At 41.2% G+C, this 22,749-nt stretch overlaps 1 protein-coding gene across 1 annotated transcript; it reads left to right on the forward strand.

Moving 5' to 3' along the window:
* The first annotated feature begins 20,643 nt into the window (after window positions 1-20,643).
* On the forward strand, window positions 20,644-21,966 carry LOC147460120 (uncharacterized). The gene has a single exon (XM_086509964.1). The coding sequence runs from the start codon at window positions 20,694-20,696 to the stop codon at window positions 21,741-21,743; it is 1,050 nt and encodes a 349-aa protein (XP_086366090.1). The 5' UTR covers window positions 20,644-20,693; the 3' UTR covers window positions 21,744-21,966.
* Window positions 21,967-22,749: the final 783 nt, after the last annotated feature.

Here is a 22,749-nt window from a genome sequence, read left to right on the forward strand (position 1 = left end):
GCTATGGTGGAACAAAACTTGGAAAAAGTGGATATCTAACCTTCATTTAAGGATATGAAATCAGAAACAAAGAAAAAAACACACACAAGATAAAACATAGAGCTAGTTCTTGTCAATAAAGTGGGTGACTTATTGTGAGGAAGGAGATGCAACCTTACCTATGGAATGCAATGGTTTCAACACCTTGGCTATCCTTGAAAGTTGAGTGTGTTAATCCATTACTACAAATGAATATTGGAAAAAAACAGAAAAAACCAACTCTATGCAAGATACGCATGAAATTGCAGTTAATAGATGGTTATGTGGAAAATCCTATGAGAATGCTCGAGTAGGTAGTAGTCATAGCTTGTGGGATCGAGTGAGAACCATAGATGCAATAGTTGAATTTGTCGAAGACAACAATATTGATGTTATTTTGGGACGTACATTCATGAGATAACTTAATGGTTCAAGATTGGGGTTGTAAGCGTACCTACTTGTGCTACAAGAAAAAGGAATCTAGTGCTTGAGAAGTAGAAAACTAAGCCATGGGAAAAGAGGATAAGTTTTATGGCTTTCATAATAAAACATTGAAATGACAAGTGAGATACAAAACTAAACACATTAAATAAATAGGTAAGAAAAGATAAAATCTGATACCAAACTTGAAAACACACTATTTGATGCTTGTGGGAGCTAAAAACTCCATGAAAGACAAAATCATCAAAAGATTTTCAAGTTTCTGAACAAGCAATCCAAGGAAAATAAAAAGGACAAAAACCAAATCCACTGAGACCAAAACAAAAGAAAGTGAATCAAAGATGACAAAATTGAACAAAAAAAGGATGACTAAAATTGAAAGTGAGGAGATTCAAGTCCAATACAATTCAAGATCAAAGATTTGTGATACAGCAACCGATGCGAGAACTTAAAGTTGAAATCATCTTACAATGGACTTATGAAAGCAAAGAAGATTGACTTAGTGGAACCTAGAGAGAAACCAGGGCCTACATATATTGCTAATATGATTTGACCTCTGACAAGGAAGAAATCTTGATATCAATGCCCAAGGAATATCGATATGTTTTCTCTTGCTTAAAAGAGTGGACCCTGACATTTGTCAACATAGAATTACCCTTAACAGTGATGCCAAACCAAAAAGATAGAATTCATATACATAGAATGAGATGTTTGCTATAAAAATCAAAGAGGAAATAGAAAAACTAAAAGAAGTAGAGTTCATTGATGAGATAGAATATGAATTGGGTCTTGCCAATTGTGGTTGTACCCAAGAGAAATGAGCATTTAAGAGCATTTTAAACCAAAAAAGTGAATGTTGCAACCACACCTAAAACAATTATCCTCTTCCTATATTGAAGCATGTTCTCAAAGGAGCTCGGGGTATTCACTCTCTATAGAAAAGGACATTCCACTTGTGAGAAGAGAGTTTTGGAAAACCCCCTAGTTAAGGCTCATTAGCATACATCTTGTGCTGACTAGCTAACTCTGAATGCTAGGTAGAACACAAGGCATGCTAACTAGCATACCCAACCTAGCTGTTAGTTCTAACTAGTATAACCCTTGTCTTAAAGAGCATACCCATCATGCTAGTGAGCATACTAGTTGTTAACTAGCATAACTGGTGTTAACTTGCATACTTTTTGTGTTGACCAACTAACTCTGTATGCTATTTAGAAATCAAGGCCCGGTAACTAGCATACTCCATATGCTACCTAGCAAACTCCATGTGCTAACTAGCATAATCACTTTCTCTTAGACAACATACTTATCATGCAATTGAGCATACTAGGTATGTAACTAGCATACTAGGTATGTTAACTAGCATACTAGGTATGTTAACTAGCATACCAGGTATGTTAATTAGCATACATATTGTGTTAACCAACTAGCTTTGTATGCTATTTAGGACCCAAGGCATGCTAACTAGCATGCTCCATATTCTAACTAGCACAGTCCATATGCTAACTAGCATAGTCTATATGCTAACTAGCATACTCCATATGCTAACTATCATACTCACTATGCTAACTAGTATACGCATTAGGAAACCCATCATGCTATTGAGCATACTGGGTGCTAACTAGCATAAATGATGTTAATTAGCATATATCTTGTGCTGACTAGTTAACTTTATATGCTATGTAGGACACAAGGCATGCTAACTAGCATACTCCTTATGCCAACCAGCATACTCCATATGATGACTAGCATACCCAATGCAACTGCTAGTTCTAACTAGCATAACCCTTGTCTTAAATAGCATACCCATCATGCTAGTGAGCATACTAGGTGTTAACTAGCATAAGTGGTGTTAACTTGCATACCTTTTGTGTTGACCAACTAGCTCTGTATGCTATTTAAAAATGAAGGCTTGCTAACTAGCATACTCTGTATGCTACCTAGAAAACTCTATATGCTAACTAGCATAATCACTTTCTATTAGAAAACGTACTTACCATGCAATTGAGCATACTAGTTATGTTAACTAGCATACCAGGTATGCTAAATACATATTGTGTTAACCAACTAGCTCTGTATGCTATTTAGAACCCAAGACATGCTAACTAGCATACTCCATATGCTAAGTAGCATAGTCAATATGCTAACCAACACAGTCCATATGCTAACTAGCAAGAGTCTACAGATCAGTATGCTATTGATCAGCATATACAAGTTACTAAGCACTAGAGATGCAATGCATAAAATGCATAAGTTATGGTACAAGTATTTGATTGATCACCTGAGGCTCACCTGAGGCTCGTCTAGGAGGTGCACATGGTGTTCTATGTACCTTTCCTCCCCATCCTCTTTCGACGTGTCTTTATTGGATGCTTTCCATTGATTATTGCATTCCATTTTTCAATCTTTGAGGCCAATGATTAGTTTGTCTTATGTATTAATCTTTCATTCATCAAGATCCTTATATCATCTATATTTTTGTAGATAGGGCAGACGGACAAGATAACGAGCACCATGAGTTGGCTAGAAAGGCATACAAACGACTTAAAGCTCTCGCACAGGGTTTGACTGCTCACTAGGTAACTAGAACGGCCTATAGATTGTCCAAATTGGAAAATCCCAGTCATGCCCAATGGAGTGACATAAACAAACAGGTCACAAAGGATATGATCAAAGAGATATGGCCGTGCACAGAAGAAAGTGAGATCAAGAAGGAAAGATGGAAGGTGTCACGGTGCCAAAATAATGACATTAAACTTAACACTAAGCAAATCTTCCTGGAGGTGTACGGCCATGCACTCCATAATGCAGCTGCACCGCTCTACTTTGCTAATTTGTTTTATATGCATTTTATCCTGGATAGACAAGTGGAATTCACGTCCAGAGATGTCACCGTTATCACCCATGATATACGTGAGGAGACAGTGACATTCACATGACAAGAGCTTGCTCTTATGATGGAAGGGGTTGAAATGGAGTTGACCAAGGTCAAGGAAAGCATGGAGGCAAATCTTGCAGAGAAAGAGCAAAAAGTAGTGAAACTATCGCAAGCGCAGACCCCCCCCCCCCCCCCCCCGAACCACCGCAAGGGTTGAAGTGCAACTTAACAAGCTTAGTCAAGATGTGTAGGGCATGTCTCAACGTTTAAATCCTATACTCTAAGGAAATCACATCTCCCACGTTTTAATGCATCCTGAGGTTGGGAGTCTCAAATGTGGCTATCAATTCCTCCACCAACAAATATCCCCTATGCTACAAAGTCTTTAACAGTTGGAGTGGCCATTATATGTTTCCATGGGACACTATTACCATCTTATATGTTTGGTGAGACAAATGCAAAATATGTCCACATTCACATTGTGTGGTGCAACAATTAATGAAGGCCTATATACCATACTTGGCATGGCCAATGAATACAAACCACCGGGGTTGCAAGAGGCAACTCGTAGTGTACTTCAAAATCTATTCCAATACAAAACTAGTGGTAATTTTTTACTTATATGACACTCTTTTTTGAATTCAATGAAACTATTGCTTAATCTTCATTGTGTCATTTTCCAAGATTCTATCATCTATGTCTACTTTGTTACATGCTTGATTGAGCTTGTCTGAGTCAATATCGAGATTTTCCTCTAGCTCAAGGCTTGTGCACAGCATATGTCCAACGTCAAAGTGTTCGTCTTCTACATCACAATCGTACATCCATCCGGGTATATCTTCTTCATATTCTTGGCTTTCAATGTGCCGTAGATTTTTTTTCATTGCAATATATGTAAACAAGTTCATATGCACGATCTACAAGAAGTCGATTGTGTTTAGTGATGTGAATATATTTGTTCATGCTCCAATATCTTTCTGAATTTGCATTCGAAGAACACTGGCTTAAAACCTTCATCGCAAGGTTACACAACAAAGCATGGTGTTCTCCACCATTCATCATCCACCATTTCCATGCAAGCTACTCTTTTGCCATTTGCTGAACAAGAGAGTTAAAAAATAGACCTTCTTTCAATCGAAAGGAGGAAATTTCTTTTTTGCATCTTACACGATCATCAACATTGGCATAGAAAGTGTTTACCACTATGTAAAAATCATGAACCACTTAAAGATTGGACATCAAGTCCATAGTCAAATATTCAAGATCTAGCATGTAAGCAACATTGTGTAATGGTGTATGTGCTCCAATCCATCATGAAAGTACTTCAAGAGGACTTTCCTTTGTTGACAAGAGAATGGAACACGCCAATTCTTTTCCACCATTGACTGCTTTATTTTTTCAGGACACTCTAAAATCCTTTGATTAGGCCACCATTGCATCCATATTTTTTTGAGATTGGGTGCCCTCTGGTCAAGATTGTGTATGGCATACATAACAAGCATCATGATATGCATCCATCACACTACTCCACCAAGTTTTTTTGTAAGCGTTGTCCCCAAGACTTTGATTTTCTCTTTCACTTTTCTATTTTGCTCACTCTCCCAGTCATGAAATTTCATACATGTAAATATAGTTATGACTACATCTTTGTTTCAAAGAAGAGACTCAAAAGTGTCGAAGTGAGTACAAAATCTAGTCTCTATAGGTAGTTTTAACATAACTGACATGCGAGGTCAAAAAATATCTAATATTCTCTGTCTTTTGAGCATAACTAGCGAGGAGTACTGACAATAGAGGAAAACCACTTGGTATCATCACTTTTATGCCATTCTTTCAATACAAAATTCAAACCATGTGTATTGCATCCAGAAGGAAAAACATGCAGATAACGTCACTTCAAGATTTTGCCGGCGGTCTTGCAATTCTTTGCATTGTCCATCACAATTTGGACTACATGTTTAGCACCCACTTTCTCTATCACAAAGGCAATTATATCAGCAATATAAACCCTAAACTTAATTGGATCATGTGAATCCATAATATGAACAACTATTTTGTCTCTAGACAAAATGATCATTAAATTAATTAGTAATTTTCTTTGTACATTGGACAAGCTGATGCTGACTATGGTACATCCAAAAAGCTCTATATTGCAAAGAATTACCCTGAACATAGAATTTCTCCAATAGATCATTTCGAAAAGCATGGTACGTGGGTGGTGAAAACCCTGATCCAAACTCATCAATTTCCTTGCATGCTCTCTTCCAATGCTCATTGTCCACCATCATCATAGCACTTCCTGAAAAGTAAATTGTTTCACCAAGAGCAAGATGTGTATCATTGAGTAGACTGTTACGTAAGCTTTCTTGCAATGAATTTCGACGCATTGATACCTTTCCCAAGTCAAAATGATCCTTTGATGAAGATGCAGTGGGTAGATTGCTTTTTGGTTTCACATTGGGATTCGGAGTGCAAGCCGAAAATGTTTTCAAAGTTTGTTGGTTGGAATCAATATGTTCTGGCATCCCTAAGACATTACTAGTAGATGTGTAATGTTTTTTTTATTCTTTCTTTTGAATTTCTTCCCTCAAGCATTTGATCACTATAGTTGCACTAGGGTGGGTACATGTGAGACCCCGTTTCTTGGGTCCACCCAGAAAATGCTCCCTTCTTCGAGGTGCCCCACTAGAGTTTGTTGTACGTCATAGCTTACACTCCCAATTTATGAATCGATCCCAGGTGCCTTTTTCATCTTGCTAGTTTGAATTTGGGTTCTTTCACTACGTCCAACATTTTCTCCATCTCAAATAACCTATTCAAGAAAGAGGGGAACAATGAATACATAACTAAATTAACAACAAAGATACTCACGTATTACAAAAGTGTACATCTCTACACAAACATATACTGATTTTGATGATAAAATGTAGCCACACAACAATTTAAAACTATTTAATAATTCAAGTATTGCATTTATTATTCAACTATTTTAAAAAATTACTTTGGATGCATAGTCAAATATATAGACCTACTTAATCGATAGTTTTAATGTTCTCTAAAATGTCCACAGATATTAATCTTTTAGATGTACAAATATAAAATTTTATTAAACCTCAAGCATCATAGCATGATAAAAAATGCAAGTAATCTTTAAACACGAATAAATGAGCAAGACTCTTGGCTCCATCAAATTGTTTATAAAATCGCATGAGGGAGCAAGCAACATATAAATTATTTGTGCTGCTTAAATAAAAACAAGCTCAAGTGACTCCAACTCTATCCCTAAATCTCTACAGGTATTAGCTACGAACCACACTTTACCCACAACTCAAATAACTAGAGACTAGTGGATCGATAGCCTTAGGCAAGCCTATAAGGAAAGAAGATCGTCCCTAAAATAAGGACCTTCTTCCCAAAAGGACCCTCCTAGACAACCGAGAGTTGTAAACACTCCAAATCTTTTCCAAAAAGCTAAAAATGGGCTTAACCATCCACTCTATATAGTGACAACATCGCATGCTGGGATTTAGATATTCTCAGCTGGCCCGTCCGGTAAACTCTAAAGCCCAATGGGTTTACATGCAGATCAAGTTTAAGCCATTCATTGCAAAAGTTGTGTGAATATAGATATGATCACAACATAAATTAAGTTATTAACACATGTTATTAACATGTTTACGTAATTGTGAACACGTTGGATAGGGAAAGGGGGTATACACCCAGAACACAAACAATTTTCCTCTCTACAGCTCCGGGTAAACACAGCACCCCAATCCACTGGATTCACCTTCAAAATCCTCTTTCATGCTAGGAGACCATCGTCTGCACACCTCTCGAGTCGACCACACTATGTAAGATCACGATTGAACACATACGCACCACATGACACACTTCATGACCTCTCAGACACACATAAATCCTCTTTCTCTCTCTTTTTCACAAGACACCGTCAGTTCAATGGGGGACACACTTGCCTACACACACACACACACACATGACACCTCGGACACAAGCACAAGAGTAGTAGAACAGACATGGGAAGGGGAAATGACACCAGAAATACTTGCTTTCCTTTTCTCAGAACAACGTAGTAGAAACAGCCTCGTCAACACAGCCTCGACGGGCACAAAAAGCTAATCACAGTAACCCTCGTTGGAGTTGTCGTCGAGAATCGTACTTTCCTCCTCTTGCCTTCGTTGTCAAGGCACGCACGTGAGCTCCTTCCTCTCGAGCTCTTGTCGTCCGAAAGTGCTCCCTCCAACAGACCCTCCTCGAACTTGCTTCATCCTTGAAAGAGCCAAAGAAGAAGCTCGTGAAAAAGCTTGCCTCGTTCTTTTGAAAGAAAACCCTTCTTCTTTCCTTTTTCCAAAAGTAAAAGAAAAACTTTCCTTTTTTTCCACTCTCAAGGGGCAACGACGGCGCCGGCATTGCTCCATTCCTTCACCTCTCTTTTTTCAACTTTCTTCAAACACTACATTCCAAAGTGCATTCCCCCCCATTTTGGACACCTTGATCTACCATCTTGATTATCCCCATTTGGAGGTTTCTTTCTCCTACTTGGTCAAGTATCCACTTAGCATATTGATCACCTCTTCAGTACCTATGGCATGCACTTGTTCTTGCACCTCCTCTTTTGCACAAGGTTCTTCCACAGAACCCCAAACAAGCCAACATCAAACTTGAGCATATCATTCTCTCTTTCTTCTTTCTCTCTATCTGTATAGCCTTCATCATAGGCCATTTCAGTCTTATACTCATAGTTGGTGGTGTCATCCTAGTCCCTCGCCGCCATAGGATGGAAATGGCTTTCCTTGGTCTTCAGATCTAGCACCACCTGCCTCCCTTTTTCTTTATCAGGCAAGGTAAACACCCTGCTTTCTCAATCCTGTTTGGCACCTATTGCCAACAGCCACGGTCTACCCAAGATGATAGGATATGGGTTATCCCCAGCCTTCATCACAAAGAAGTTGATTAGGCACTCTATGTCCATCACTTTTACTCTTACGTTCTGGGCCACGCCCAAACACCTAGCTTTACCATGGTTAGCCATCCTCATGCGCACATTCGACTTAGCTACCGCCTTAACCCCTGTTTCCCTCATCACAGCTTCTATCATGACACAAACATGTGCTCCACCATCTATATAGGCTTGAACCTGCGAATGGCAACATCCACCAAAGAAAGAACATCTTCCATGCTACCTACCCTGAGTGCCATATTTTGAACGGCCTGCACATTGCCCTTACCCCTTGGCAGCCTGGTGCTAACACTAGTCGACCATTGTCACCTCAATGTTAGGTTCAATGCCAACAATTGTCCAAAAGTAATATTAGCTCTTTGAATTTGGACATCACTTACCCAATCATACTCTGGATGGTCACGCCCAAGCTGGAAATCCATTTGTTTAATCATGCAACGCCTTCTTTTCTTTCTAGTTTCAAGCTACTCTTTCCCCTCGTATACTTTCTCCTTGCCTTTACGAGCTCTAGTCTCTCACTCAGTTTCTATCTCCCTTTCAACTCTAGCTCTTTTATTAGTCAACACTTTGACATCCTGTTTATCCACCCCAATGGTGATCACCCTAGGGACCACCGCCATCCGTTTGGGCCTACTGCATTGGATTCTCAATCGCCTGCTCCCTCGGGCCATTAAATTGTGCTTGGCCTCTCCCTCTTCTAAGCAATGGATAGATACCACCTCTTTCCCTCGGCGGATGAGGACACTCTGGTGCATAATTCCCTTCTTCTTCGCAATTATAGCACCTTCCAGGTGGAGGCCTTGCCTTGCCCCTTGCTCCTCTTGGATGTCCCTTGTCCACTACACTCTACCGGAGCTCTTGCATCTGCTCTGATAGATCCTGAACCGTACGCATCCACTGTTCCGGAATAGCCACCGTAGCCCTATTCCCTTGATTTTCCTCCTGAGTTGACTCTTGAGGACTTTGTGGTTGAACAGGATGCATTGCTTCATAACTTGCTACGCCTTGTTCTATCTTCTTCTTAATTTTTCTACTTTTCAGCCTTGCAATCAACACTGCCCCATTGTACTTCTCTGAGCTTAGTCCACTTTCTCTCGCACCTTCGGATGTAAGCATGCCATAAACTTATCCAATTTGAAGTACTCACCATTGGCTAGCTGCATAGCCGCTGCTAACTCTGCCCAACATGCTTCGAAACGATCCAAAAACAAGTGGAACTCCTCACTTACATCCTGCTTTAGAGCCTTTAGCCTTGCATCCATCTCAACTGGAGATGCTTCCTTGTGAAAATCATGTAAAAATCTTGCCCGTAGAGAGCTACGTGTGGTTTGTATTGATACGGAAGGTCCCAAACCCGTGTGCATAAGTAAACCAACAGCTATCTTTAAAAAATCTTTCTTTTTGTGATCCAATGATGTTTCAAATCAATAGAATTTTATTATTAATCTACACTTTTAAAAATAAAAAATAACATAAAAATATATATATATATTTGCTTAAATTACCACGTAAATAATTAGGTTGAGATATCTTGATTTTTAATTTATTTACATTATTTAAAAAATAAATAAAAATAACATGGCTATTAAGGTGGCCATGCATGAATGACATGGTCATCCATGTGGCAAGCTGATGTGGATGATTGATGATATGGAATGCATAGGTGGAAAGATGAGATGGCGGATGGGATCCCCTCATTTGCCATGTCATATGATGACGTGTCAAAATGGTGACATGTAATGAATAGGTGGCAAAAAAGGACGTGATGAGTTGGCAAGGTGGCGATGTGGCATGCTTGGTGGCTCATGAGGTGGTGAGTGATGTGGCAAGCCATGCAAGCAATATTTACACATGGCATGTGAGGTGGTGGATGACATGGCACTTAAGGTGAAGTGGCATGCAAGGTGGCAGTGGAGGCTGGTGGATGAGTTGGCAATTAGAGTGACATGGCACGCCAAGTGTTACGGTCAAAGTGTTGACTGTGGTGATGTGGAAGGTGAGATGGGGTGATGACATGGACCTTTGGTGACGTGGTGGCCTCCTTGTATGAGCTGGACTGGCCAACTAGGATTGGGAGAGTAGAGCCAAGCCATGGTTGGTTGACAAGTGTCAAAATTTCTAGGTTTGGTATTTACCAAACCTAAGGAGGCTCACCTCAAGTAAATGGTGCAAGTGAAAACAAATTAAAACAATAAAAACGTGTCTATCCCTTACTCAAATTGACTAAAATGTTTTTGTATGAAGACCTTACACAAAGAGTTATGACATATATGAAAATCAAAATGAGTGGCAATATACATTATTTATAAAAAAATTTAAAAAAAACTATATCAAGGTTCTCTAAGCAATCTTTGTTATTTTCTAAGATAGATCTTTAAAAAATGAACCGTTGAAGTTTAAATTACTTTGCATGGTCACATTCTTTGGGTCATAATCTATTAAATGACCGTTGGATCTTGCAAAATACGTTCTACATCATTAGATATCTTGTGTGACCATGCTCACTAGCATCTATATACATGTTCTTGACCCTGTAAGTGAAGTAGATTCTCCTTTTAGGGAACTTCATATTGGCAGCCATGCAATCAAACCATGGCGCCCCTAGGATAGCATCCTCATGTTGGAGAGGAGAGATGAAGAATTCTTCTTTGTCGACATAGCTTTGGACGTGAAGCCTCAACTTCCCAATCAAGGGAGTAACGGAGGCTTGCTATCCCTTGAAAGCTGCGTCAGCCATTACCATATCTCCCATCTCAAAAGCTTGAATGCCCAACTTGGTGGCCAACTCTGTTGATATGAAGCTATGAGTAGAGCCAAGGTCAAACAAGATGAAGGCATCATGCTCTCTTATCTTTCCCCAAGCATAGGAAAGTGATGATCCTGGAATGAGCGTCCTCTTTTGGAGCTTCAATGGTCAAAGCCCTAGGAGTCTCATTGCGAGCATTCTTTTTGGTGCAAGAACGATAGCCATGTCCTTGCTCCCCACACCTGAAACACTTATCGTCCTTGCAAAAAGCTTCAAGCTCTTCAGGAGAGAGTTTGTTTTTACCTTTGTAAACTCCCTTCTCCTTGGACTGATTGTTGTTGTTGTTGTTGGAAGTGCCTTGGAAGAATTTTGAGCATTGGTCTTCCCCTTTGCATCATTTTTGTCTTTGTTTTCCATGGGCTTTCCATTCCATCGAGCCCCTTGATGGAAATTAATGCGTGAAGCAACCATGGTCTGATGGATTACTTCGCTAATAGAACCACGCCATTGAGAGTTGATGTATTCGGCTGTGTCTTCACGTAATCCCGCACAGAATTGCTGCCTTTGCTCGACAAAGTCTATCTTTTGAAAGACAATAGCCTTGAGATGTAAATCCCAAAACTTGTCTACATACTTGTGGATAGACTCATGAGAGAGAAGCTTCAAGCTGCACCATTTGGTAAGCACTTTGTCCTTTGCATCGCTTGCAAATAATTGCTTCATGATAGAAACTCATAGAGTTTTCCTTGTCTTTGGGGCTTCGCCGTTGCCACAAAGGCTAGTCCACCATTGACGAGCTGATTTTTGAAAGTGCATAGCTACATGGTGTAGCTTGGAGGACTTCATAAAGCCCTCGTCTCCAAAGGCTACATCAAATTGTTGGATGAAGGCCAACACTTTGTCGGTAGCACCAAATGTGCCATCATAGGTGAGAAAAGAGATACTCTTTCCCCCCTCCTTGAACTTCTTTAGCTTTTGTGACCTTCACCATGCAGGGAATGATTTGTGATGTCCTCCCCTCTTGTATTCTCTAGGAGAATAGCCATATCTTTCATCGGAAGAGGAGGAAGGTGAAGAAGAAGGAGAAGAGGGTGACCTCTTCCTAACCCTTTTCTTCCTTTGTTTCCTCTCTTCCCTTTCAGAGTGACAAGGAGAAGGACTATGTGTTGATCTTTTCCTCTTGGAAGGACTGGGCGATCATCTAGACCGCGGTCTTCGTGGAGTCACATCTTCAGAGGAACTTAAACTTTCATTGCTTTCTTGCTCTTTGGATTCCTCCTCTCGAATGGGAGAGAGCCTTCTTTTGGGGGTCTCTTCAAGAGGCTCCTAAGCTCTCTCTCTTCTTGGAGAGGAAGGGAAATTCCATAAGCACAAAGTTGTTGAGTAACTTTGCTTGCAAAGCAGGGTTTCCCATAGCTTACTGCAACCTAGTGACGAGATAATTCACAAACATGGGAGCATCATCATTAGCACCTTCATGTGGAAAATCAAAGCTATCTGTTCATTCTACTCTCTTGATTATTGTCAGCCATGTTAACAAAATTTATGTATGTACTTAGTGTATGCTTTGGTAATTCAAAACCTTAGTTTCCACTCCTCTTAGCCTTCGAAAATTGGCTCTTAAGTATCTACACCCACGGCTCGAAGTGGTTCATTATAGAGAGTAAAGTAATATATTTAACAACATCAACCATTTATAGGCTACTTAAGGACCTCTCTTCTTAAGCAAGAAAAGAGAAACCAAATTCTCTAATACCAATGTAATGGATCTAGCCTTTTAACTTGAGTTGGAGAGGAAAGTGATTAACATATTGAGCATTCCTTTGTGGTAGATGTAGAGTGAGAAAGAAAATGCTTGGATGGAGAGAGAGCAACACTAACACATTACTTCATTAACATGGCATGAACAATACTTGTAAAAGAGAGTGAGAGTTTAGAGAAATGGACACTAATAGAGGACCGGATTAGTTGGAGCCGATCCCCCCTCCAATAGACATTTGTATTATAGATTCTTCCATGACAGAAGACTTGTTTACAATACAACTGATTGTGTTCCTTGAGACCTTCTTGATGAGGTGAATATGGCAAGCATCACTCACCAAGCATTAGCATAACAACAAGATTAGCATGAACTTGAAAAATGCCCAGCCTCAATCCCAAGACCTCAAACACCATGAAAGGTGAGGAGAGCTAGCATGGAGTGAGGAAGAAGAGAGAAGTAGAAGTAGCTCTACGAGAAAGAAATATCCCCTTGCACATAATCACTCATAGCTCTTATAGCATAGCTTAGCATAGTGATAATGGAGATTAGAGAGATTGATATAAGCAAGCATAAGCATTCTCTTGTGTGGATTTTCATACATAGCCAAGAGATTGTTGTAGTAGGCACTCAACTTCTCAAGCTTGGAGAAGGAGATGGAGTTCTTGCTTCACAAGAGTGTGTGAAGAGAAGAATGAGAGAGAGAGAGAGAGAGAGAGAGAGAGAGAGAGAGAGAGAGATGGCTCGTGGAATGCTCAAATGAGAGAGAGAGAGAGAGAGAGAGAGAGAGAGAGAGAGAGAGAGAGAGAGGTAGCTTGGTCGACCCCCTTTCCTAGGCTTCCCTTGAAGTTCATTGGGCCATGTAGCCCTCTAGCCAATGAGAGTTTGGCTCCCTTTGGGGAAGTTGTGTAGTCTCTTGACAAGTGTCCTTCTTTCCCTCTTGTGAGGTTGAGCTAGCACCCCCCTTGTGTAGTCTCTTGACAAGTGTCCTTCTTTCCCTCTTGTGAGGTTGAGCTAGCACCCCCCTTGCTTAAGCACATCCCTTGCCTACTTGAGCAGTGTGCCTCTACACCTAACATGTGGCCCCTTTCCTCTCATGAGAGTATGGGCCCTTGGTGAGGTGCATACATACTACTCACATCCCTCCTTTGTAGGGATTGCCTCTTTCTTTGTAGCAAGTTCTTTGACTTTGGTAAGCAGGCAGGCCCCCTGCTTAAGCACAACCCTTGCTTCAGCAAGCCGCCCCCTTGCCTGCTTGGACCTTAATTGACTAAAGTTTAAAAATTAAAGACTATGTCTTAAGGCTTTTAACACTAATCCGGTCTTTAATGAAGGCTTTAATGAAGCCAACCCTAAGGTCTTTTTCTCCATTGGTTAGCCTTGCTCTTTGATAGACCATTTCTCATTTGGGCCCCTTTACCATTGGCCCCGTGTTGAAATATATCTATAAGCACATATGTATCTTAACCCTTGTTCCCATTTATTCTCCCACATTAAGTGATCAATTTAATATGAGAAAATCATTTGGGTTGGTTAGATATTAGATTTTATGACATGACACCAAAGATTAAGAATCATGTCAAGACTCAGGATCCCAAAACTCTTGAGGACGGTATAGTGCAAGCTCATATTCACGATGATCTCAATGAGAGACCGTTGCATAATAATCAAGTGCCTGCCAGTACACATGCAAATGCACGCACACAGCATGGGCACAATATAAGAAATATTATAGTAGTTGCATCAAAGGAAGTCTCCAAGAAACCTAAGGGTTCTAGGGGTCCTCTATCTACTAAAGAGTTTGAGAAGGCTAAGAAAAAAAAAATTATGTTTCACATGTTTAGGGAGTGGGCACAACAAAAAGGATTGTCCCAAGGGGAAATTTGCTACCCAAGGAAAAGAGAGAGCAGTGCACATGGTGCAGTTGTTGCCTCTTTTTTCTCCAATGTGGAGGTAACACACACCAAGGTGATGCATGAATTCTATATCACGACCTCCATGTAGAAGTCAACCTTCAATCCACATGAGCTGGTGCATATGCATGGGTCCACCCAAGGGCACAAGGTGAAAATCTTGGTGGATGATGATGCTTTGCACAATTTCATTAACCATAAGTTAGTTAAATCTCTCAAGCTGCCCCAGACTCCGAGTTCCCACCATTACAAGGTAGCGATGATGAGCAGCCATGACGTCGAGATGTGGGATACTCAAGTGAAAGATGTGCCACTAGAAACTCAAGGGTATCAAAGTCCTTGAATTTTCAAGTTATGACTATGGAGCAAGTGGATGTGGTACTTGGTTGAGAGCAGTTACATAGTCTACGATATCACTCAAGCATAGCTATGAGCACAACAATTTGATGTTTGAATCCGATGGCATGCACGTGGTGCTATTGGGAGAGATTCATGTGCCTTCCTCACCACTCATTTGTACAATATAGCTTATGAAGCTCACTTCTCATAATGAAATAGAGAAAGTTTTTTTGTGTTAGTCCATGTGTCGTTTTCTTTCCAATGTTGATAATGATTTTCTTGGGATTTGCAGATTTTTATCAAAGGTTCATTAAAAACAATGCTCATATTGTGGTTCCGATGACAGACCAACTGAAGGCCAAGGGCAAAACTTTTCAATGGGGTACATCTCAACATAAAAAAATTTATGCTTTCAAGGATGCACTAGCTATAGCTCCCATTTTAGCTACTCTGGATTCTTTGAGGCCATTCATTTTAGAAACGGATGCCAGTAATCGTAATATTGGAGCAGTTCTTCTACAGGAGGGAAGACCAATTGCATTCAAAAGCAAGAAGATTGAATCAACCTATCAGCATTATTGTGCTTATGAAAGAGAACTCTATGTAATAGTGTCAGCTTTGAAAACTTGGTAGCATTATTTGTTTGGGGCAAAGTTTGAGATTGTGTTTGACCATAAAAGCATAAAATGGTTTACATCACAATCTAATTTGAAGAGTTCAAAGACCAAGGGGACTGAAATTCTTTAGGAGTAGGATGCCAAACGTCAAGATCATAAAGGAAGATATAATGTAGTATTTGATGCTCTTAGTCGAATGCCTGAGATCAACTCTCTTCTCTTTACTTAGATACGAAGTGAGTTTTTGGAATCTCTTAAGGACAAATGTGAGCATGAGGAGGCATTCTTCAAAGTGTGGATCCATGTGTAAATGAGGTATCCTTCTCTCTCCAACGCTGGTAGTCCATCTTTAACCTGCAGAGATGAAAGAATTTTTCCATAGATGATGGGTACCTACTTCACAAGGGGAGAGTGTGTGTAGCAACGGACATTCCGTGCCAAATTCTTTATGAATGTCATGACAGTCCAAGTGTAGGGCACCCAAGCATTAAAAAGAGTTATACTCTCATACGACGACAGTTTTATTGGCCAAGTTTCATATGACTATGTTCAAGACTATAGCTTGCATTGCCAAAAATGTCAAGTCAATAAATCAGAGCGCCTAAAGGCAGGAGATCTCTTGCATCGATTGGAGATTCCTAATGGTAAATGAGAAAGTATATCTATGGATTTCGTTGTGGGTTTACCAACCACTCTACGAGGTCATGACTGGGTATGGGTGGTCCAAGACCGGTTGACTAAACTTTGCAAGTTTATTCCAACAAGTCAACAATAAAGACTTTAGAGTTAGCTAAGTTATTTGTGGACAATCTATACAGGTTATATAGGTTGCTAAGTAACATTGTGAGTGATCATGATCCCAAGTTTATTAGTCACTTTTGGAGGGTTGTGTTTAAACGATTGGATACACAACTCAACCTAAGTATTGCAAATCGTCCTGAAACGGATGGTAAGATTGAACGAGTCAATCAAGTGCTAGAGGATAGTAAGACTGAACGAGTCAATCAAGTGCTAGAGGATATACAACGAGCATACGTTAGCAAGAAGAAATCGGATTGGGAAGATTATCTTCCTATTCTTGAGTTTGCTTACAATAGTGCTAAAAGCATGTTATGACTAGGTTTAGTCCTTTCATGCTCATGTATGGTTTTCATCCTAGGTCACCAGCTATGGTGGGGTTGGCAACTAAAAATCTCCAACAGGTCAAGGATTTTCTCCAAGACCATATAGAAATGTTGAGACTGGCTCGTCAATATGTTCGACAAGCACACGATCGGTATAAGAAGTATGCTGATGAGAAACGTCGACAAGTTACCTTGACAAAAAGGGAAGAGATATTTTTGCATGTGCCGGAGCATTCAGAAAGTCTTAAGACTAGGCCAACGGCTTAATTGTCTCCAAGATATTGTGAGCCTTTCAAGATACTCAAGTGTGTTGTTGATAGGTCTTACAAACTATCATTACATGTTCACTCTCATATTCATTCGGTATTTCATGTAAGTCGTTTACGTAAACGCTTGCATGGAGACGACAATGTCATTGACCAATAGATTTTGATTGATTTCATTGAACCTCCAATCCAATCGCATGAACTTGAACGCATCTTAGACTATCACGATTTACGTACTCATCATCATGTGCGTCAACAAGTTTTAGTCAAGTGGAAAGATTGACCTGAAGAAGATGCCACTTGGAAAAAATAATTAATGTTCTTAAGAAGAAGCTTCCCACTTTTGTTTACGAGAAGCTTCCCACTTCGGGGAGTAATGTAAGGCCAAGGGCAACCCAGGGGGGTCACGAACCTAGGCCAAGGCCCTGCGGCTGCCTAAATGTGGACAGGGAATCCTAAATAAAGAAGGCCATGGACTTATAAATAGGGTGGTAGGGTGGAGGATTCTCATGGTAGTTCCCAAGCGGTCTCACACTTCTATTTTGAACGACCCGATCGTGAACAATTTCAATGCTATAGCATGCCCCTACTCTATAAATTACATGGACACCTTAATGGATATCCCCTCCATTGACAAATACCATATTAAAAAAACCCTTCTAGTAACAAAATTGTGCAAAGTTTTCCCTTTATACGACCCGGCAAAATGCCTTCACAAGGGAAGATGGACGTCAAAATCCTATTAGTGTTCAAAACCCCTACTTAGGCTGGGTTCAGATGACCCCAGAGGAACCCTTTCTTCAAGTCTCTCACCAACTTGCTACTTGGTGAGCCCAGGTTCTTTTTCTGGTTTCTGAACATAGAAGCCACCACGTGGCACTAGAATGAAATTATTAAAAAAAACATCGCTGCGATGGAAAGCTCTTAAAAAAACACTACGTTGTTAAAAGCTACCAACTACCAGTTTAAAATACAAAAAGCATTCTATGTTGCTCTCAGCAGAGCAATTTGATGCAGTTCGCAAGTCCCAGAAGCAGCTCGGAGCTTTGTCTGGAGGCCTCCCTCTCTCTCCAGTCTCCACACCTAAACAACACCGGCAGATATCTATCATGGCGTCTCTGCTCTGCAGCCACTCTCTTCTTCTTCCTCCGATACGGGTACTTTCCATTGTCATCACAGCAACGTGCCACAATCCCTCAATTGCCTTATGTAGGAAAGGAGAGTGCACAGGATAAGCCTGATGCTACAAACGGCAACACCCAACATCCATAAATTAATCCCCCTCTAGGAGGCTTAGAAATGAACGAACTCTAGGAGGCCACCTTGTGAGAACGGCTCTTAGAGTATTAGAATCTACGTCATGGACTGAATGCTCTCACGAGCTCCCTCATTTGCCCAAGCTTGGGAGGTCTAGCACCGCTCGGCAGCTAGCCTGTCAAGGCATTGGCCAGTCAACCATGAATAGCCGACACCAAACACGAACACAAACATACTGTAAGCCTCCTGTCACACACATTGTATCCTCGCTATCCGCTCTTACACACATGCTTTTGTGCTAACTAGACTTGCGTGCTGGGCGTTGCTAAGAACATCTATAGAATATAACATGACATATGCAGATTGACATCAAGCATCTAGCACTAAAGTAAACAAGTACAAATTTTGCGGGATCTGCATTTGCAATAGTGGTGAGCCAAAAATTTGGTGTCTTCCTCTATGGGAACACCGAACTCAACATGGAGTTCTCTTTCCAAGGTCAGATTCAAGCATCAATCGATCCCATGAACAAAACCCTGCAATTGGAAAGACTCCTAGACTTCTTGAGGACAGACCCTACGTATGATAGCATGCTATTGCATGGCCAACAAGTTGCATAATTGAGGAGAAGCCTTGCTTGGTCTACAAGGAGAGGATGCACTGCAAATGAAAACTAGCTACAATATAAGGCTGGAGAAAGAGTTGACAGCCGAGCAGAGAGAGATAGTGCAATTTTAACAAGGGAAAATCTATCGAAAAGCACCCATAACTCTTTATGTAGTGAACCTTCAACATAGAATATAAAATTAGATCTTTTTCTCTTAAATCTTAATCAATATGCCACATCTCTTGTATTTGTCTTAATGCGTATTTTGTGTTTGGCAGGGAGGACATACATTCACAACACTGGATGTTTCAACTGCACAAGCGCGACTCCAGGTCGACAACACTACAAGGTTCATTATCTGTATCCAGCACCCCATGACTATGCATTTGCTTGGCGCAACACATAAACGCTACGGGGCAGGGCACGGCTTTCGTCTCTTATAATTTTTGGAGAGACCACAGTGCCAGCTCTCCACCATACTTTTGTATGGCACCTCTGCATGACGTGCATTGTATACTTTGCAATTTCAGTCTGTGACGTTTTATTTCAAGACGATATGTTTAACTATTCACATTGCTTTTTTATAGCTTGACTCAAACATTGTCCTCCGGCTTGCACAATTGGATGACATTCGCACATATAATTATCAGGTGATCGGTAGTGTAGTTCAATTTTTACAGTCTGTTTTTTTCATTTTTGAGTTTGTCAAAGCTTCCTTAGCTTTAGTTTAGCCATATATTTTTCTCACCAATGCATGCTCAATTTCAATCATCGTATCTATATATCAAATAGACATGCATTTCTTTTCTCACAGTTTGGCAATTCAACATATATATTGAAATAAAGGAAAATTGACTACGCTTGATTGAGAATAAGATGGGTGTCTGAAAGATAGTTCCACGGTTTAGACACTAAATGGTCGATATTACTATAGGTTGAATGGTGCAATCTTCAAACAACTACCAAAGTAGGTTAAGTTGTAATCCTTTTGCTCGATTCAATTACCCTCTTTAGTAGCCCTTTGTCGTATATGGAGAACTATGGGACACAACTTGCTTCTTCCCAATGCTCATCAAATACCAAGTTGAGCTATTATTGGTGCCTATCAATTGGTTCTACTCAACAAAACCCAAGGCAACATCAATCACAACCATACGGCAAAGGCCCACCAAGCAAGAGTAGTTTGAAAGACGTTGGAGGAGGAAGAGCAAAGAGAGAGAGAGAGAGAGAGAGAGAGAAAGAGAGGTTGAGAAAAGCAAGCAGCTCTCCCTATGGGGGGGACTAGGTCGGACGAACTATGGTGGACTCGGAGGAAGAGAAACTCCAGCTACAACAAACCAGCTCTAGCCACATAACGTTGATGCCCATGTTTGCAAGAATTCCACCACCTCATCTGAACCTAGCCTTGTTATGGAGGTCACACAGATAACAACCAAGTTCAAGATATAGGTGACGCCGTGACATCCCAAAAACAAGATGGCATCCTGATATGGTAAGGTTAGATACCGCGATGTTAGACCCTACGGTAATGTTAATTTCTGACAAAGCCCGTTCATATGAGGACCGTGAAGTCTTGCGCTGACATAGGGAAGGTGGCGAAGTGGCGAGCATGTTATTATACGGGATGCACGTTCTGGCCACTCTTGTCGATACTGCTCTGCGTATAAAAGGCCTGCAGGCACAGTGTCAGGACCGTCCTTCATAGATAGTCGCTAGGCCTCTGACTGCGAGCTCTGATCAGCTGATCATCATGGCGGGCAGCATGGCAGGCAACCTCCTCCTGTGTACATTAGTGGTCCTTTCATTGGTCCACTTGGTGCTCGCAGAGTGGTCTTCTCAAGTGTATGAGGAGAACGAATGGTATAGCAAGAAGCCGCTTGGAAGGAAGCTGGCCCATCGACATGCAAGGAAGAAGCATAGGCACGCTGGCCGTGATGACCATCACGACGATGCTTTCTATGATTCTGACGAGGGCTTCGATGAGTACATTGAGGAGGGAAGTACTGATGGGGAGTATGGGGAGCCCCATTATTATAAGCCTAAACCCAAGCCAAAATATTATAGGTTCAAGCCAAAGCCAGTATTCAAGGCACCTCCTCCTGCACCCAGCTCCTACCCAAAGCCACAAAGCCCACCCAAACAAGAGGCCTCTCCTCCTCCTCCTCCTCCTCCTCCTCCTGAAGAGGCCCCTCCAATATATGCCAAGTCTCCTGCTACATTAGCACCTCCTCCAGCTATAATTCTAGCCCCTCCTCCCTACAAGAGGCCACAACCTTCTCCTCCCCCTTTCACTCCTCCAACTACTTTTGCACCTCCTCCTTACAAGAAGCCAGAGCCCTCATACAAGCCAGCTCCTACCGTTCCTTCCCCTGCAACTCCTCCTTCTTGGGCTCAAGAATGGCTGGGCCCCCACAATGCTGCCCGTGGAGAGCTCGGTCTCCCTCCCATGGTCTGGAGTGACATTGTGGCCCAATTCGCGCAATCGTGGGCCAATCAGCGGAAGGCTAGTGGCTGCGGGCTCCAGCACTCTACTGGCCCTTACGGGGAAAACATTTTCTGGGGGAGCGGGGGTTCCTACGGGCCTGCCGAATGCGTTGGTGCCTGGGTTAGCGAAAAGAAATACTACAACTACGCGGACAACTCATGCGCTCCAGGACAGCAGTGTGGACACTACACACAAATTGTTTGGGCCACCAGCCTCAACCTTGGTTGCGCTAAGGTTCAATGTGACTCAGGCCAAATCTTCATGACTTGCAACTACGACCCCCCTGGCAACTGGATTGGAAGCAAGCCTTACTAATTATATTTGCTACATGCATTGCACCAGCTTAGCATTTCTATTAATTAGCACCCTTGTTTAGGCACCCCCTAATGTGTGAGGTGCCCACTAATTAAATCAATCAATCCTTCATGAGATCGAGCTTCTAGACATAATTTTCTCGTCCTTCACAACGCTTGACTTTGATGCGCGAGTCACTAATTACACAAGAAGATTTTCTCATGTAGGAAAACAGAGTCTTTCTTAGTGTTTTTCATACAATGCATAACATCATGAGCTTCTGCTCGAGAGGCACCGCATACCTAGCTAGGTACGATTGGGGGCAAGGGACCACCGGTCCCCCCATCGGGCCGGCGGTCCCCTACCCCCAATTGTACCTAGCTAGGTATGCGGTGCCTCCCTTACAGAAGCTCATGATGTTGAGGTAAGTCACAATGTGTGAAATATTGCATGATAGTCCTTCAAATTTAGATACAACAAACGCCAAGAAGATTCATGAAGTCATTTTAGAGCCTTCACTGGCAGGAAAAAAAAAATTGTGCACAGAAATAGGGCTCATTCAAAACAATGGTGCTTATCTAGCGTTGAATGGAAAGAAAAATATACAAATTTTTCCTTCTACACAATTTATTTTTTGATGAAAACAGGTACATTATACACATGCATATTTAGTTCTACACAATTTATGTTTTGATTAAAAGAAGTACATTATTGTCACAAATGTGAAGACATGGCATTCCAATAAAAAGGACTTGTTTGAAGCATCCATAAGTGGCCAAAATAGAGGGGACTAGTTTGAAACCTCAAAATTTGATGTTGCGGCACTTGTACAAACATTTCAAAATTCACGATGGATTTTTAGGGATTTTCCCTGTGGGCGTCTGTGCCTTTAAAGATGAGCCTTAAGGCCTCTCTTTCGCACTCCACAGTGCATAGATTGCAAAGGAGGTGCTCCTTGATTGTTCTACTTTGCGAATCATAAATAAGGAAACAAATACCAAATGGGATGCCAATCTTTGAGGCTAGT

The sequence above is a fragment of the Adiantum capillus-veneris genome, chromosome 4 (assembly GCF_014529385.1).
Source record: "Adiantum capillus-veneris isolate H3 chromosome 4, ASM1452938v2, whole genome shotgun sequence".
NCBI lineage: Eukaryota > Viridiplantae > Streptophyta > Polypodiopsida > Polypodiales > Pteridaceae > Adiantum > Adiantum capillus-veneris.

Coding starts and splice junctions, on each gene's coding strand:
- LOC147460120 (XM_086509964.1), top strand. CDS start 20,694: ATGGCGGGCAGCATGGCAGGCAACCTCCTCCTGTGTACATTAGTGGTC.